This window comes from Vicugna pacos, chromosome 16 (assembly GCF_048564905.1).
Source record: "Vicugna pacos chromosome 16, VicPac4, whole genome shotgun sequence".
NCBI classification, from domain to species: domain Eukaryota; kingdom Metazoa; phylum Chordata; class Mammalia; order Artiodactyla; family Camelidae; genus Vicugna; species Vicugna pacos.
Window position 1 is genome coordinate 7,071,368 of NC_133002.1, and position 18,306 is coordinate 7,089,673.

General features: G+C 48.8%; 2 protein-coding genes and 1 long non-coding RNA gene across 8 annotated transcripts in view; 1 reads left to right on the forward strand and 2 right to left on the reverse strand.

Annotated features, from left to right (window-relative positions):
- Positions 1-11,329, forward strand: part of LOC116283604 (uncharacterized) — a 58,063-nt gene extending 46,734 nt beyond the window's left edge. For 5 of the 6 annotated variants that reach the window (XR_012060200.1, XR_012060202.1, XR_012060201.1 and 2 more), the window contains 2 exons: positions 3,269-3,375; positions 9,036-11,329. This is a non-coding gene — a long non-coding RNA (uncharacterized lncRNA). The remainder of the gene's footprint in view (positions 1-3,268; positions 3,376-9,035) is intronic. The other variant, XR_012060205.1, reaches the window with a different exon arrangement.
- On the reverse strand, positions 6,308-9,392 carry CCL16 (C-C motif chemokine ligand 16). Its single transcript, XM_006219211.4, has 3 exons — positions 9,284-9,392; positions 6,958-7,078; positions 6,308-6,530 (listed from the first exon to the last, which is right to left on the reverse strand). Exons 1-3 carry the CDS (start codon positions 9,354-9,356, stop codon positions 6,419-6,421), a joined length of 306 nt encoding a protein of 101 aa, XP_006219273.2. The 5' UTR covers positions 9,357-9,392; the 3' UTR covers positions 6,308-6,418.
- Positions 11,330-14,405: 3,076 nt separating the features above from the next.
- On the reverse strand, positions 14,406-17,200 carry LOC102529127 (C-C motif chemokine 14). Its single transcript, XM_006219198.4, has 3 exons — positions 16,957-17,200; positions 15,073-15,187; positions 14,406-14,631 (listed from the first exon to the last, which is right to left on the reverse strand). The coding sequence occupies exons 1-3, from the start codon at positions 17,036-17,038 to the stop codon at positions 14,544-14,546; spliced, it is 285 nt and encodes a 94-aa protein (XP_006219260.1). The 5' UTR covers positions 17,039-17,200; the 3' UTR covers positions 14,406-14,543.
- Between the last annotated feature and the right edge of the window lie 1,106 nt (positions 17,201-18,306).

Genomic DNA, 18,306 nt, shown 5'->3' on the forward strand with positions numbered 1-18,306 from the left:
TTCAAGGAATACACGGTAACTAGTTATTGTGGTTTTTAACCACTGGGTGGCGCTGTGCACGCATTTTTCTAAGATTAAGTCAGTCTAGAACTCAATGTCAGTGGTCGCAAACCCTTACCTTCTAGGACCCTTGCCTAAAATGCCATCTCTCTGATGACACTTCCCTGCCCTGACCCGTTGACTGGCAGCCAGAAGGGGTCCATCACACTAACTTCTGAACATGTGTGTCCCCCGACCCCAACCAGTGAATTTCATGAATAGACATTTAGTGAAGCCCAACAGGGGCAAAGGGCCCGCCCTGGGCGGGAGCACGGTAGGCTAGAAGTGGTGGTCCCTGCCCTCTAAGGCAGCCCTTTCAGCTGGGTTCAAAAACATGCACTGGATGTGATGGATGAACTTCTCCCCTTTGCACCTAGGATGGTGCTTGCTATATATCATCCTTGGGAAATTTGAGGAAGTACTCAAGTCGTCCGTGCTTGGTGGTTCACAGAAGAAACCCCATGTTGTAGAGCCTGGAGCGGAAGGCTCCTTTCTGGAAGGAATGCTAGGGGGAGAAGAGGAAGCTCTGAGTGTGTGCTTAGGTGACAGTGACTCTGCCCACACACGGTTTCTTGGCGGTGCCATGCACAACCTGGCTGCTTGTCCACGAATTTCTCTGTTGCAATCGGCAGTGTGGGAACTGAGAGCTGTCCTGTTGTCTCCACCAGGGAGAAACTGCTGGGCTCAAGCATTCTTGCTCTGGGAGGGGAGCCCCCAAGTGCTGAGTCTCTGCTGTGAGCCAGGCGCGGTACTGTGCCCTTTACACGTGTTCGCTGGTGGCATTCTTCTAATAACCTGCAGCCGTGGGTGTTTTGGTCTCCGTTTTATAGCACAGAGCATCGAAGCTCAGAGAGGTTGAATACTTCTCACACCAGCACATAAACATGCTCTAAATGCTCACATCTTTAAAAATCTTCCCTTGAACCCATACCTCTTTCTGGCTCTTGCCCTAAATTTTGCTTCCCTTCACAAAAAAAGTTCTTAGAAGAGCTGCCTTGGGGAGTCCTGGCCCCCACTCCCCCCACACCCGTTCTCCCTCTCCCCTCTCTGGTTGGGCTGCTATCACTATCTTCCACTGAGACTTCCCACCAAGGTCACTGATGACCATGGGTCAACTCCAATGACCTTTTCTCGGCTCTACCTTTATCTCTTGGCAGCATTCAGCATATTTGATGACTCCTTCTTGAATTATTTTCTTCTCTTGGCTCCTGGCTCACCACACCCTGTGGGTTTTCCTGCTCACTCACTGGCCACTGCTCCAGTCCATTTATGTGTTACTCCTGTTCTGTCTCTAAATGTTTGAATGCCCCTGAGCCCATTACTCATCACGCATTACCCACCCTCCCCAGCTGACCCCGTCTGGTTCCATGCCTCTGTATCTCCAGCTCGACCTCTCCCTCGCATTCCAGACTCACATAGCCAACTCCCTACTCAACATGGCCTCGTGGACACCTAACCAGCATCTCAAAATTAACATAGGCCAAAAAGAACTCTTTTTTATTTTTTTAAATTGAAGTACAGTTGATTTACAACGTTGTATTAGTTTCTGGTGTACAGTATAGTGATTCAGTTATACATTTATATATAAATATATATTCTTTTATGTATTGTCTTTCATGATAGATTATTACAAGATAGCGAATGTACTTCCCTGTGCTATACAGTACAACCTTGCTGTTTATCTGTTTTATATATACTGGTTTGTATCTGCTAATCCCAGACTCCTAATTTATTCCTCTCCACCCTATTCCCCTTTGGTAACCGAAAGTTTGTTTTCTACGTCTGAGTCTCTTTCTGTTTTGTAAATAAGTTCCTTTGTATCATTTCAAACCGAACTCTTGATTCCACCCTCTAACTTGCTCTTCCCCAGACTTCCCTGTTTCTGTAAATCGTGCCAACAGTTACCCAGTTGCTCAAGCCCACGTCTTTCTCAGTATGTCTTTTCAATTCTGTCCCCTGAAAATGTCCCTAAACTGCTCACCCTCCTCTGCCTCCTCCACTTCCTCCCTGGTCCAAGCCACTGTCACCTGCAGCCCGGACTGCTGCAGGGGTCTCCCTCCCCGCCCAGGAATCCCTGTCTGGGCAGTTGCCCATGTGTTTGTAGATACGTAAATCAGATGATCACACTTGGCCGGGAGGAGGGTAGAGCTCAGTGGTGGAGTGTCTGCCCAGCATGCAGATGCACATGCACATGCACATGCACGAGGTCTTGGGTTCAATCCCCGGCACCTCCGTTAAAAATAAATAGATAAATAAACCTAATTACCCCCCACCCCAAAACAAACAAACAAACAAAAACCACTTGGCTGCTTAAAAAAGCCCCCACGGCTTCCACCTCCCTTGGAGTAAATGGCACGCTCCTCACCCTGGCTTACACAGCATCACTGCCCTGCCTTTGCCTTTCCCACTGTTCAGGCTGCTCTCCCCATCCTCTGTGCTCCAGCCCACCTGTCCTGTGTACCAAGCTGCCTCCTGCCTCTCGGTTGTGCCCGGAAGGTTTTTGTCCCCTGGCCCTCACGTGGCTGATTCACTCTGGCCTTTTAGCTCTCAGGAGTGCACATCACTGCCCCAGAAGGCCTTTCCTCACCACCCCTCCTAAAACAGCCATCCAGTCATGTCCCAGATCTTGAGAGTTTCTTGGGAGTCTTTCCACTTCCCCAGTTCTACGGTCTCGGGGAATCCAAAGCTTCCACAAGACTTCTGTGAATCCCCAGTGACTTACTTCACGTTTTTCAATCTCAGTGGTGGGCGGGTGAGGGGCTGGCTGTGTCTCACAGGTCTGGCTTTCAAAGGCAAGACAGTCCCTTTTCTTGGTTCACTTAGAGCAACTTTATCCCATTTCCTGAAGTCCTCTCCCTGTCTGTAACCATGTCCTGGGGGCGTTTCCTGCCTTTACTGGGGTTACAGATACATTTTCTTAACAACGGCTGTTTCCTCCTTGAGACGGATTCTTGTTCAAGCTGCTAAGAGAATAAGGACATTTTACTGTCACAGTAAGAGGCAGCGTTGGGGTTTGAACTGAGATTTGTCTGTCCGAGTGTGGAGCCAGTGTTATATAACCATTGCATCAGCTGTGTCCCCCAAATGCTCATTCAGGCTGTTGACGATTCTCAGTGGTTCTCACACACGGACACGCACACGCACACGCGCACTTTGTGGGTGAAACACATGCTTATCTGGCTCATCATCTCAGGAGGATGTTCCAAAGATGGAGTAGCATTTCTTACAGGCCTGCCGAAGCTAGCCCCAGGACATCTGCTCATCTGGTCCAAATCCTCACGGTGTGCTAGACGGCTGCGCAGAGAAGGGGCGTGTGGCCAGACCGCTCCACGCCAGGTAAAATGCTCTTTGTGCTACCCAGAGCTCTTCCTCACCTTCTTCCCTCCCTGCCCCACCCATGGGTCCCCTCATGTTGCTGTGTGTGGCCTTCCCTCCCCTGAGCTACCCCTTTCTGGGACAAAGGAGTGAATACCCTGTTACCTTACTGTCCACCCCGTCCTGGTCCATCACTTTTGTACCACAAGGCTGACTGTCACATGAGCCGTCTGGGTGTAGGATTTTGCGGGCGAGGTCTTCACCCTAGGGTAATCAGGGCCGGCAGAACCCTGCCCAGAATGAGGAGGTCTTTTTTGTGTGTGTGTGGGCACGCATATGTATGTTTAAAGCTGGCGTTTATCTACCTTGAAAAGACTAGGAAGAGCCCACTTTAAAAACAATTGACTGCACCTGCAATAAGCACGTTGGGTTCTGAACCACTAGGAGTTTCTGACAGGTTTTACATTACGTGTTGAGATGAGGATATGACTTTGCGTACAGATTATCAAGTAAGTTTTTGGACTGATATCTCAACCCTGAACTCCTCTGATGGAACCCCACCCCGCAAAAAAGAACAAATAATGGAATGTCTGCTCCAGCGTGCCAGAATCCTGGCCCCAGCCTGTGCTTCCTATTTTTAGCCCCAGCCTGTCCTTTGAACTCTGATTCCCTGATTTTGACCCTGGTGCTGGCTAAGGACCTTGAAACCTGTTTGGGTGTACACATTGAATTTGGTCCGGCTCCTGTGTCAATCCAAGCCCTGCTACCTTTCCATGTCCACTCTGGCCCCAGCAAGCAAAGGTCCGGCCTGGCTCTGTTGTATTTGTCAGTGATTGTGTCATTCCTGGGCCGTGAGCTCCTGGAGGGAGGGGTCTGATCACAGTCAGCTGGAACCCCTCAGCTTTGATAGCGGGGAGGTTGGAGAGAAATTCCTGAATAAAGGAGCAGGAGCTGGCAACCTAGTTGGGGGACTAAAGCAGGGAGCACTGACCCCTGTGGGGGGGACAAGGGAAGGAGGAAGCACACGGGTCAGAGCCTGCCTGGCCAGTGTGGTGGCTGATGGTCACTGTACAAGTTAAAGTGTTTTGGCACAAGTCACAGAAGCCAAGACCTGCCAACTCAGTCTCATGTAAAGAAAAGGGGGTACCCAGGCATCCATGGACAGATTAATGGATAAACAAAACAAAGTAGATACATACAATGAAATATTCTTCAGCCTTAAAAAGGAATGAAATCCTGACAACAGGGATAAAGTTTGAAGACATTACGCTGAGTGAAATAAGCCAGTCACAACAGGTCAAATACTGTATGATTCCGCTTATGTGGGGTACTTGGAGGAGTCAAGTTCACAGAGACAGACAGTAGAAGAGTGGTTACGAAGGGTTGGGGTTGGGGGAAGAATGGAAAGATATTGTTTACTGGAAAACAATCTTTATTGTTTATTGTTTACTGGGCACAGAGTTTCAGTTTTGGATGATGAAAAAATTCTGGAGATGGTTGCACAACAATGTGAAGATACTTAATGCAACTGAACTGGGCACTTAAAGATGGTAACAATGGCACGGATATGTTAAAACACACAAGCCAGAACTGACTTAAACCAACGAAAAGTTATTGCAGGGGTGCTAAATCCCACAGTGGCCCTTCAGGAATTTAAAAAAAAATTTTTTTTAAAGAAAAAATAAAAGGAATAGTGGGAAGATTGCTGGGTTAGCCCATGGAATGGAAAGACTGGCCAGACCTCCAAGCCTGGAGTGGGGACAGGACGTGGGGCAATTTCTGAGACTTGAGCGGACCAGTTTGCAGACCTCTTCCCTGGGGACATTGCTCCAACAGCAACCGGTACGTGTTTCTCTGGTCCGAATTTCATCTCTCTGAGAGACTGCGATCAGCTGGGGTTAGGTGACCATCTGGGGTGGTAAGGCTGGGAGACAGGATGATGTATTTAGCACCTGGGGCCACTGGGGGCTGGTATGGGTCACTTTATCAGAATCCAAGTCATTGAATGGCCAGTTTTCAGAATGATCGCTTCCCCAAATTTATTTGTTTCTCTTAATTATATAGCTTTAGTTGTCTGGTTTTTGTTTTCCCTTCACAACACCATTTTGGGGGAATGTTGGGTTTGTCTGAGTCCGCACCCTATTGAGCTGGAGAGAGAGCAAGAAGGGGAGATTGAGTATATATGTCTGGCCTTGGTGCCATGTGAACTCTCCAGACCCCCAAGTTTATAAATTTCTCAGGGGAATGTGGAGAAATCCCTGAAGAAAACTGAGGTTCAGTTTCTTCCACCCTAGCAGAAAGGAGACAGGAAGTTAGAAGTCAAGTTGGCCGTAAAGGAAATTTTATTTATTGAATGGTTGAGTTTTGGACCAAGATTTTTACCCCCAGCCTAGTCTCCTGCCCTTCCCTTGCCCTGCAAAGCTTAGCACGGGACCTCAGGTGTCACATCTCCTCTTTTGTTTCAATGTTTTTTCTCTCCATACCACCCTGGGAAGATCCAGTGTCAGGGGACCCAGCCAAGACTCTGCAACAGGGACAAAAATCATTAGCGTCTGAACGTTCCCACCTTGGCTTGCTAAGAAAAAGTTATGTTTTAAAAGAAGAGAATAATAGAAGGAGAAAGAGATCTAGAAAGGGGATAAGGATGGACAGGAAAAGCCGAGAGTCCTGTGGGTGTTTAAGGAGTCAGAGGCCAGAGGCGGTCTGGCTGGGTGGAGGCTGGCCGTGATTATTTAGGGTGGCAGGTGTACTGGAGTGAGGTGAGGACTGGAAAGCAGGGCAAGGAGGAGGGTGTGAAAGGTGCTTTTCTGTGCACTAGGAATGTCTCCTACCCTCCTCCCTTAACTCGGGCGTTTCCTCCAGAGACTGAGAACAGAGTCAAAATACTTTCAATTACTTTTTGGATCACTGGCCTGCTTCTGTCAGTGTGGCCCTGTCACTCGGACCACAGGGTGGTCTGCATTTTCACAGGGTGACACCTTTGTTCATTCTTGAACTTGGGCTTCCGCTGAGGCCTGATGTTGAGGAGCGGGGGTCGGCCTTTCTGTGATGTAATGACGGTGACCTAGGCCGACCTCCGGGAAGGCTGCAAAGGTACGGTGGGATCCGCGATGTAGTCTTGGACCCACTTGAGGTTGGGGTTGGCGCAGATCTGTCGGTTCTTTTTGGTGACGAAGCTGTGGAGGCAGAGTTAGACTGTCATGGGCCGTGGACCAGTTTGGGGGCCCAGTCCACACTCCCCAACTTCCAGCTCCCATGGGGCTTGCCTCATGCCTTGTGCCACCTCCCTAGGTCTCCCTCATCTGGGTCCCCTCAGGAGGCCTCCCTGTCTGGCCCCTAGACTCCATCGTCTCTTCTTGCAGCCCCTTCCTCACTCAGCCTAGACTCTCAGGCTTGGGTTTCATTACAGCCATCATTTCTTGGGCCACACAGCTGTAAGTGGCAAAATCAAGAACGAAACCCAGGCCTGTCCTGTGACAGTCAAAGCCTAGCCCTTAACCACAACTCCGCCTCTTCCAGCACGGAGACTCGCTTCCGTGAGCCCCATTCTAGCCAGGGGCTCCCCTTCCCCCTCCACAGAGACGCCTGCAGGGAGGTGCTTACATGATTGCTGGCAGGTGACAACTGAGGGCCTTTTTGTATCCCACCACCAGTTTCCTTGGCAGTACTTTCTCGTGATACTTCACGCAGCAGGTGGGTGGAAGGTTCACCCCGTCAGGAACCTCTGAGGGAATCACATTGGAAGCTGAGCCAAGGAGGCAGTGAGGAAGCCCACGGCTGCCCACCTCCATCTCCCATCCCTTGCCTTCCATTCTTCTGATGGCACAGCCACCCCTTATCAGCAGGGACTGATGATAGCTTGATGGATAACAGAGAAAGTGAAGGAGATGAACCCTCTGGGGGATGGACACATAGAAGCTTCAGCCTCTGGACTGAGTTTCATCAAGTCCAAAGGCCTGAGGTATTTGCATTTGCTGGTGAACTTGGCAAACATGTTATGGCGCCTGTTACGTGCTGGGCTCCACAGGGGTCAAAACACGCGGGAGACAAAATCCCTACTCTCGTGTACCTTACAGACCAGGCTGGGTGAAAAGATAAATGCTACCGTAGCGGTCAGGGATGGAGTCGAACTTGACACACGGTGCTATGGAAACAGAATGAGGGGCACCTATCCCAGCCCTGGGTGGTTGAGGAAGACGTCCCACAGCAGGTGACGTCTGAGTTGATTTCTGAAGGACGAGTAGGATTTAGATGGAAGAGGGGTTGGGGGATCTGGAGAAAGAAATGTAGGAAGGCCTGAGGTGGGGCGGCCCAGGTTGTCTGGGAGCACCGAACAGTTTCAGGAGGCTGCAGTGCAAGGGGAGAAGGAAGAGAGGATACTGAAGGGGGAGGGGAGGGCCACCACCCCTTCTGATCTAGAGGCCCCGGAGAGGCTGAGGTCAGGGACGGGGGGAGATGGAGGGATAAGCGGAAGTCAGAGCAGGAGGAAAAGGGTTCTCTTGAGCCTTTGGGGTCTGACAGCCTGGGTTAGAGTCTTGACTAAATGAATTGAATCACGGGCACATTTCTTAATCTCTCTGTGTGTCTTCATCTGTTAAATGTGTGTAAAAAGATAACTTTCGTTCTAGAACCCTGGGGAAGATTCGTTGAGAAAATGCTTGTCAAGCTTTAGACTCAAAGCCTGGACAGAAAGCCTCTGTCAGTGCTTGTTGTAATTAAGAGCTAATGGTAGGAACAGCCACTCTCCCAGGATGCCAGACTTGTTGGTTGGTAGCGCTGTATTTCCCTTGGGCTCCATGACTGCTCCTCAGTTGCGGACATCACTCAGGAAAGCAGGCAGAGACACCCCCACTTCCCTGGCCCCCTGAACTGCAGAGTGCAAATCCCTGACCTTTGCTTCCAGCTGGTGGCAAAGCTTGAGACTTCTCGAGAGCACCGTTTGGCCAGTCTATGCTTTGGGTGGGCCATTTTCCCTTCCTGCTGGACCTTCCCGAAGGGCACTGTGGCCTCCTCACCCCCCACCAGAGGCACCTCTACAGACAGTGACCCTGGGTCTCAAGGCAACACTTACAAAGACCAGGGGCAACCTGAGAGTGTGCAGTCAGATCACGTGGTGTGCACGACCCTTGCTCCCCCGAGTGTTTAAACAGGCAGAGTCTGGCCAGGCTCTATGCCAAGGGTAGCCTTAGGGAGAAAAGAAGGGCTGAGGCAGCTGAAGGCAGGTATGTAGAAGGCCTGAGTGTGTTGCTCCCTTCCCTGTCACCAGCCCTCATAAATGATGGCAGAGGCAGGGTTAGGGTTTGTTTGGCAAAACAAACCCCATTCTCCATAGGTCCCAAGCATCCCATAGCTCCCAAACTTCTCAATCCCTTTTGACTACAGACTTTATTTGGTCCTAGGGATGGAGATTGGGCCCAGAAATCCCCAAATAGTGCCCTTGGGCATCCCACTGGGACTCCTTTTGAATGCCATGATAGTCCCAGCAATCTATGCCAGACACTGCAAGCAAGGGGTGGCTAGGTTCAGACTCCCCAGTCCTGGGCTTAGCCCCCAACATCACTCAACCTGCCTCCCCGACTCCCTCCGTCCTGCCCTCCCGGAGGATCTGTGGCTTTTCTCATCCACTTACCTCGCCTTCCTCCTCATCCCTTATGTCTATCATCATTTCTTCCTCCTAAAAGATCATTCCTGGCCTCCATCCCCGGGACTCTTGATGTAAACTTGACCCAGCTTCCTGAAACCACCGAAACCACCCCAGAAGGACGTGGACCACAGCCCAGCTCCGCTTACAAAGGGGGAGTTTGAGGACAGCAGCTATGCGCGCAGGAGGGGAGAGGCCCCAGGGCGGCTGACGTCTGGGATCTGACCTCGCGGCCAGCTGCCCCGTTCCCTTTTCTCACTGCTGCCCTACAGGGACAGGTGGACTCACTTGGCTGGCTGTGAACAGCAGAAGTAGTGAAGATGAGGATGAGGAGGAAGAGGGCAGCCACGGAGAACTTCATCCTCTCAGAGGGGTGGTTCAGCTCCTGGGGTGGACTGAGCAGAGACGTCCTCCTTGCTGGTCATCCACTCAGACCTCTCAGCTCCCTGGACTCTGACCATTTCAGAGTGGGTGGAGGGAGAGAGGCAACGGGCCTCCCTCGGTATTTGCTGGAAGGGAGGGCGGTGGAGGGCGGGATCTGGCGCCATTAAATTCGGTAAGATTTGAATCCGTGTGAAGGTGAAAACAAGAGAAAGGGCCAAGTGTGGTGAACAATGTGTCAGCACCTTGCATGACTTAATCCTCACAGCAGGGATTAGAGATTTTTCACTCTTATTTTGCAAATGAGGCCACTGAGACTTACGGAGGTTAAATAAATTGTCCACAGTCACATGGGTGGGAAGCTGATGGGCAGTCCTGAAAACCAGATCCCTGGGATTTCCCCATGTTCCTGCTGATCTGTTTTGGGGAAGCGAGAGAGAGGGCTGGACGGACCCAGTTTCCCCAGATGAGCGGTCTTTGGGAGGGCGAGCAGAAAGCAGGGTTAGAGGGAGCATAGACTGAGGCAGGCCTGGAGCAGTGCCCTCTGAAAGGGCTGTCCCCCATCCCCAGTCCAAAGGCACATGATTGAGCTCACGCTTCACTGTCACACATTATACGACTGACACTCCCAAAAGTGCCTTACGCTTGGCCCCGACTTGTCACTGAAGTGCTTGGTGTATCAGTCCAGGTTTTCATTTATCTCTTTGGACCTTCAACTTGGAGCCAGTTTTTTTCTAACATTTTTTATTGATTTATAATCATTTTACAATGTTGTGTCAAATTCCAGTGTTCAGCACAATTTTTCAGTCATTCATGGACATGTACACACTCATTGTCACATTTTTTTCTCTGTGATTTATCATAACATTTTGTGTATATTTCCCTGTGCTATACAGTGTAATCTTGTTTATCTATTCTACAATTTTGAAATCCCAGTCTATCCCTTCCCACCCTCCACCCCCTGGCAACCACAAGTCTGTATTCTCTGTCTGTGAGTCTATTTCTGTCCTGTATTTACGCTTTGTTTTTATTTGTTTGTTTGTTTGTTTTTGTTTTTTAGATTCCACATATGAGCGATCTCATATGGTATTTTTCTTTCTCCTTCTGGCTTACTTCACTTAGAATGACATTCTCCAGGAGCATCCATGTTGCTGCAAATGGCATTATGTTGTCAGTTTTTATGGCTGAGTAGTATTCCATTGTATAAATATACCACATCTTCTTTATCCAGTTGCCTGTTGATGGACATTTAGGCTGTTTCCATGTCTTGGCTATTGTAAATAGTGCTGCTATGAACATTGGGGTGCAGGTATCATCCTGAAGTAGGGTTCCTTCTGGATAAAAGCCCAGGAGTGGATTTCCTGGGTCATATGGTAAGTCTATTCCTAGTCTTTTGAGGAATCTCCATACTGTTTTCCACAGCGGCTTCTCCAAATTGCATTCCCTCCAGCAGTGTAGGAGGGTTCCCCTTTCTCCACAGCCTCTCCAGCATTTGTCATTTTTGGATTTTTGAATGATGGCCATTCTGACTAGTGTGAGGTGATACCTCATTGTAGTTTTGATTTGCATTTCTCTAATAATTAGTGATACTGAGCATTTTTTTATGTGCCTTTTGATCATTTGTATCATACGAGAATATTATGAAAAACTATATGGAACCAAACTGGATAACCTAGAGGAGATGGACAAGTTTCTGGAAACATACTGTCCACCAAGACTGAATCAAGAAGAATCTGAACACTTGAACAATCCAATCACTAGAAAGGAAATAGAAATAGCAATTAAAAGCCTCCCTACAAATAAAAGTCCAGGATCGGATGGCTTCACTGGAGAATTCTACCAAACATACAAAGAAGAACTCATACCAGTCCTTCTCAAACTCTTCCAGATGATTGAAAAGGAGGGAATACTCCCAAACTCATTCTATGAAGCCACCATCACCCTGATACCAAAACCAGGCAAAGACACTACAAAAAAAGAGAATTATAGGCCAATATCACTGATGAACATAGACGCCAAAATCCTCACCAAAATTTTAGCAAATAGAATCCAACAACACATAAAAAAGATTATACATCATGACCAAGTGGGGTTCATCCCAGGGACACAAGGCTGGTTCAACATACGCAAATCAATCAATGTAATACATCACATCAACAAGAGAAAGGACAAAAACCACATGATCATCTCAATCGATGCAGAAAAAGCATTTGATAAAATTCAACACCCATTTATGATAAAAACTCTCGCCAAAGTGGGTATAGAGGGAACATATCTCAACATAATAAAAGCTATATATGACAAACCTATAGCCAGCATAGTACTCAAAGGTGAAAAACTCAAAAGCTTCCCACTAAATTCTGGGACAAGACAAGGATGCCCACTATCACCACTCCTATTCAACATAGTCCTGGAAGTCCTAGCCACAGCAGTCAGGCAAGAGAAAGAAATAAAAGGGATCCAAATTGGAAAAGAAGAGGTAAAATTGTCATTATATGCTGATGACATGTTACTATATATAGAAAACCCTAAAAGGTCCACACAAAAGCTACTAGAGCTGATTGAAGAATTCAGCAAGGTAGCAGGTTACAAAATTAACGTTCAAAAATCAGTTGCATTTCTGTACACTAACGATGAATCAATAGAAAAAGGAAGTAAAGAAACAATCCCCTTTAAAATAGCACCCAAAGTAATAAAATATCTGGGAATAAATCTAACCAAGGAGGTGAAAGAATTATACACAGAAAACTATAAACCATTGATGAAGGAAATTAAAGAAGACTTTAAAAAATGGAAAGATATTCCATGCTCTTGGATTGGAAGAATCAATATTGTTAAAATGGTCACACTGCCCAAAGCAATCTACAGATTTAACGCAATCCCTATCCAATTACCCAGGACACATTTCACAGGACTAGAACAAATCATAATCAAATTTATATGGAACCATCAAAGACCTAGAATTGCCAAAGCATTACTGAAGAGAAAGAAAGAGGCTGGAGGAATAACTCTCCCAGACTTCAGACAATACTACAGAGCTACAGTCATCAAGACAGCATGGTATTGGTACAAAAACAGACATATAGACCAATGGAACAGAATAGAGAGCCCAGAAATGAACCCACAAACTTTTGATCAACTAATCTTCGACAAAGGAGGCAAGAATATACAATGGAATAAAGACAGTCTCTTCAGCAAATGGTGTTGGGAAAACTGGACAGCAGCATGTAAAACAATGAAGCTAGAACACTCCCTTACACCATACACAAAAATCAACTCAAAATGGATCAAAGACTTAATAAACATAAGACAAGATACAATAAACCTCCTAGAGGAAAACATAGGCAAAACATTATCTGACATACATCTCAAAAATTTTCTCCTAGTAGAAATGAAAGCAAGAATAAACAAATGGGACCTAATGAAACTTACAAGCTTCTGCACAGCAAAGGAAACCAGAAGTAAAACAAGAAGAAAACCTATGGAATGGGAGAAAATTTTTGCAAGTGAAACCGACAAAGGCTTGATCTCCAGAATATATAAGCAGCTCATATGACTCAATAAGAAAAAAATAAACAACCCAATCCAAAAATGGGCAGAAGACCTAAACAAGCAATTCTCCAATGGAGCCAGTTTTAATTTAGGTCTAGTTGGTGAATCCCTCCTGGGCGCTCTCAGTGTGGGTTAATCCAATCGTGGCCAGCAGAGGGCACCCCAACACCGCGAGCCTGACAACCTGCTTCTGCGTCCCTGAGTTCCAACTTCTGCCCTCTGGCTTTGGCTGAGGCTGGACTGGTCCCTCAGCATCTTCTTTCTTAGACTGCCTCAGGAGCCCATTCCAAGTTGAAGGGAGTGTTCAGGGAGGAACTGGAAGATGGGGGAGTGTTTGCCTTTGATGAATTGTGAGCTTTAGAGGTGTGATGGAATGTTTCAGGAGATGGCTGCAGAGGGAGGCAGGGGCAAAACAAGGACTATGAAGATCTTTATGGAGCTTGCTGTTTGGTGTGACTGCTCATAAATAGGGAAAAACATATAATGCATTTACTGCTGGTGGTTTCAAGGCAGTTAGTGGTGAATCTGTGGCTTTTTATAGGAAGTTGGGGGTATGTATCATATATGTGGGATACCTCCTTGACCTCTGTTTATGGAGGCCAGGAGATCTGAGAAAGCCTGGCTGTACCTTTAGTGTGCAGGTGCCCTCTTAGCCCTTGTCTGTGGAGGCCAGGGAATGGTGGTCACAGGCCTACACTGAGCATGATCTTCCTCTGAGTGCGCAGAGCTCCTTGAACCTGGAAGATGGGTCTGAGAGCCTTTAGGGGCAGCTGTCTGTCATTCTTGAAGCATAAGCTTCCTCTTGATTCCCGCCTCATTCCATCCATTCACCCATCCACTCACCCATCCACCCATTGATCTATCCACCCACCCACCCACCCACCCACCTACCCACCTACCCATGCATCATCCACCTATCCATCCAACTCCTGAGCACTTGGTGTGGGCCACTTTTTTTGCTATGCCTTATGTAGGATACAAAAATGAGTAAAACAATATAGTACAACATAAGTGGATGGGGAAGAATTGGATAAAATACAACCATGAATCACTCCTATCCCAGCCAGGAGGGAACAAAGAAAAAGGCCTTGGGACCAACACAGAAAAAGACTGTGGAGTTTGACTGCTATGGAGAGGCCTTTATGAAGATTTACCTGCAAAATCAGATGATAATTCTTAGCTTTACGTTCGTGAAGCTTGAGTAAGATAATGCACACGGGCTGCTTAGCAGCGCGCTTGGGATACAACAAATGGTGTCTGATATTATTGTGGTTCTTATTTTGTAAGGTGATCTTTCTCACTTTCTGCTCAGCTTCCCACAACCTCCATCACAGGCCTGGCCCATCTTTTGCACCATGTTCTGGCCAAATTTCTGCAGAGTGAGGCTTGAAGCTGAGGGTGCCCACCCCGGGCCGGGCTCACCAGTGTGCTCAGTTCATTGCCAATGGAAATTCAGTACAAATGAATGAGGGCAGGGAAGGGCATGAATGGTCTTTAATTCAAGGAAGGGCAGCTCCTGGGAGGTGGCTGGGGCTGAGTTGGGAGTAGGGATGGGTGTTCAGTCCCTTCTCTTTAAGGTTCTGAGCAGGGTCCTTCTCCATTACATCTGGGTCACTCAGATCTTCTCCAGCTCCTTGATGTAGTCCTGGACCCAGTCATCTCTGGGGTTGGCACAGATGACATGGCCCTTTATGGTGATGAAACTGTGGCACAAGAAGGGAGAAGGATTACAAACTGAGGGTCCAGCAGCCAGGAAGCCAGTGTCAGTCTTCCCTTCCTTGCAAATTCCTCATGGGACCTAGATTGGTTCTCCTTCCTTTGTTAGAGGCAGCCTGGGGCCAGCATCCTTTCTGAGACAAGCCCTTGAGCCCCTCAGGGCCCCTAGACCCACCTAGTCTCGGTGTCCCCACTAGTGCCCTCCTGCCTCCCGTCCCCCTCTTCTACCCTTCCCCATCGGTGAGGCCAGCTTCCTCCTGGCCCCAGCGGGCCCTGGATAGGCCAGAAGCCCCCAGGTTGCCCATCGGCTGCCTCTGCCTGTGTTGACACACCAGAGAAGCCCCCTGGGGAGTCCCGGTTCCCGGTCCACCCGGCCCTCAGGTCCTGCAGGCTGCCCTCCCCCAGCGCAGGGTATGGGTGCCACCTACACAATTCCAGGCTTGACGCACTGGCTGCTGGACTCATAATAGCCTAAAATCCGCCAACGTGGGATTGCACGGGTCACGTAGGTGAAGCAGCACTCGGCGGGGTGGTAAGGTGATCCTGGGAAGAAGGCATGGAGGGAAGCTGAGATCGGCCCCTGTTAAAGACACCCCTCCCCGGCTGCCTTTGCAACCCCAAGGGGTAGAGGAGGGAAAGAAGGAGGGGACAGCCCCCCAGAATTCAGAGGCAGAGCTACGGGGAAACTCAGTCCTCTGGGCTCCCTTTGAAACTATTCCCCTGGCTCCTCTCCTCATCAGCGATCACCCTGCTTCCATTCTCCATCCCCTCCTAGGAGGACTGGCTAATGACTTTCAACCCCAGCCTGGATACTCTCAGTGAGCACACACCATTCCTGGGGGCAGCTGGCAGAGATGCTTCAAGAGGAGGGGTATTGGGACACTTGCCATTTGGGAATGCAGACCCTGCCCCTTCCAGTGCCCCCATTTTGCCCATGTCCCCACTGAACGCGTGCCCTGCAAAGAGGGCGGGATATCCACACCAAGCCCCAAGGACGACGGCCAGGGAGCCGGGGCACCCTGTTCTAACCCCACCTTGCCTCTGCTGGCTTTGTGCCCATCGCCCCAGTTGCCCTCTGTATCCTCATCTGTCAGTGAGGCTGTTAGACTGGGTTGGTGGGTTTTATATGGAGCTTTCTGGAGGTATGGATGCACTTGAGAGTGCAGTCGTGTGTGGAGGACCCCATCCACCTTTTTTTTCCCCCCATTTTACATATTGAGCCTCCCGTGTAAGATTTTGCTGGAAGAAAAAGTTTCCTGGTTAAAACTTTTTTTTTAAAGGAGATACTGGATATTGAACCAAGGACCTTGTACATACTAAGCACATGCTTTACCACTGAGCTATACCCCACCCCTAAAACATTTTTTTTTAATCACACTGGATTTTTCAGTTATTTTTTGATTCTGAAATTTCATGGCTTTTGTCAGAGGTACAAGGGGGTAACAGCAAAGTCACACTTAGATTGACTTATGGGGATAGTGGGAAGGGCATTTCAGATTAAAGGCCCTGCAGTTATGGGGTACAGTGGGGGTGTGCACGTTATGTGGCCCCCCTGGACAGAAATGTGCACAGGGATGGCTTCGGGGATCACCGAGGGTGGCCAGGTGTTTGGGTGAAAAGGGAAGGGTCCTGTTATCCAGCACCATTCCCGGCAGCATCCTCACTCCCCAAAGAATGGAATAAAGAATCCCCTGGCCCCCAGGGAACCACTCCCACTGCATTCCTCCGGGCTGACTTTTCAGAGGCATATCAAACTTGAGGCTAGATTTATTTCAGCAGCCTTCTGTTTCCCTTCAGTTTCTGGAAAGGAAATGAGGCCAAGCTGCAGGGTGGGATTAGTCTTGGTTGTAAAGGCAGCTTATTCTAAGAAATAAGCTGAGAAAAGGTGGCCTAGGCAAGACCCCCGAACTGTTGCTTCCCCCCCACTCCCCAACTGCGTAACCAGGCGATGCTGCACTCATGGGGTTAGGTGGACCCTGCAAGCAGCCTGGGTCCAAATCCCAGGAGATAAATGGACAATATGGCCTTTAGGGGCCCCAGATACTTCTCCCCAGTCTCCCTAGGGTTAACGACCCCAAATGGGGTAGGCCAGTTTTTGCTTAATGGCAAAGAGAGATGAATTGAGTGAGTGAAGAGAGAGGCTGGCCTCACTGCATGGCCTTGGTGGGAAGGGGACTGGTCCTGGGCAGGGTGAGGATGGAACCAGTCTAACAAGACACCAGACCTCCCTAGAGCCCTCCTCCTGTATTCCCAGCAACCCTACTCCTGATTCCCTACAGGGACCAGGTTAGAAGATGAGGTGTTGCACTCACGTGGAGAGAATTCAGCCTCAGACCCCAGGGCGATGGGGAGGAGGAGGAGGAGGCAGGAGACGGTTGCCATGGAAGCCTTCATCTTCCGGTGCAGGGAGCCGCTGCAGGGAGAAAGCTGGCCTGGTAGGGGCTTCTGAGGCTCCTGGGCTGAGGATGTTTTGAGAAATGTTCATCGAGGCAAAATGTTTTTTAGTATAAGGGAACTAAGATGCCAAAGGGAAGTAGGAAGCAGTGGATTTCTCAGCGATTTCATATCCTCAGCGATTTTGGTTGAGGGTGGAGTGAAGGAAGCATGAGGAGCCAAGATTTCAGAGAGGAAATTGTCCTCCAACCCCAGTGGGAATGAGTTTAACCCTTCGAGGTTAGCTCTTAGTCGTAGAAAGACCACGGGCACAGGGGCTCAGGGACACTGTCTCAGACTTAGCAGAAGATCTCAAGGCTGGGATGTGCCCTGTGCCCAGTTCCTGTTCCAGGTCTTAGAACAAGGCTGATGGGGGCTGGAGATTCAGGATCTGTTCATCTGGAGATCAGAGAGGATTTGGGGGTAATAGGATGAGGTCTGGAGGCCCCCACATGAGGTCTAGGAAGTCTTCACTTAAGCTCTTCAGCAGAACCTTTGCCTCCCAGCCTCATCCCCATCCTCCTGCTGACCCCTGCGGTGAACATGCCATGATGCTCAGTGGATACTTTATTTAACAGGTCTTATACAGTGATGGTTGCTTTAATACACACTGGCCACTGTCCCAAATGCTTCGTGAATGTTAGCCCTTGTAATCGTCATAGCAGTTGAGGAAACTGAGGCACAGAGAGCAGACAGAACTCGCCCAAGCTCTGACCATTGACGAGTAGACTTAGGGCTCCAACTCAGGCAGTCTGGCTCCCAAGTCTGAGTTCTTTTTAGAGGGGCAGGTAACTAGGTTTATTTTTATTTATTTTTTTAATGGAGGTACTGGGGATTGAACTTGGGACCTCGTACATGCTAAGCCCACACTCTACCACTGAGCTACACCCTCCCCTCAAGTCTATGCTCTTAACCACTGCGCTGTGGAGAAGAAACATGTGCACAAAGCTGTCTCTAAAAATGCCCTGGTTTCTCTACAAAGCCTTACCTTTCTGAGCTCAGGTAGTGAATCCCTTTGGGAACCTTCTCCTGGTTTCTGACCTTCATTACAGAGAAGCTCTATGGGAACCTAGGAAATGCCTAGTTTGGGGATGGCGAGTGGGTCTCATTGATTAGTGGTGGACTGGAGCTCCAGGTTGGATGTCTATGCATCACGTGAGTGACATGTGCTTTCTGTGAAGGTGCAGCTTGCGTGCTGTGTTTGCCATCCTTAGATTCATCTAAACTGG

Excerpts from the sequence above, each read along its gene's own strand:
- CCL16 (XM_006219211.4), bottom strand. The coding sequence starts at position 9,356 with ATGAAGTTCTCCGTGGCTGCCCTCTTCCTCCTCATCCTCATCTTCACT. Across the intron at positions 7,079-9,283 it reads TGCTGTTCACAGCCAGCCAA|AGGTTCCTGACGGGGTGAAC; the intron begins GTGAGTCCACCT and ends TGATTCCCTCAG. Across the intron at positions 6,531-6,957 it reads TGTCACCTGCCAGCAATCAT|CTTCGTCACCAAAAAGAACC; the intron begins GTAAGCACCTCC and ends CTGCCTCCACAG.
- LOC102529127 (XM_006219198.4), bottom strand. The coding sequence starts at position 17,038 with ATGAAGGCTTCCATGGCAACCGTCTCCTGCCTCCTCCTCCTCCTCCCC. Across the intron at positions 15,188-16,956 it reads TGAGGCTGAATTCTCTCCAC|GATCACCTTACCACCCCGCC; the intron begins GTGAGTGCAACA and ends CCTTCTTCCCAG. Across the intron at positions 14,632-15,072 it reads TGCGTCAAGCCTGGAATTGT|TTTCATCACCATAAAGGGCC; the intron begins GTAGGTGGCACC and ends CTTGTGCCACAG.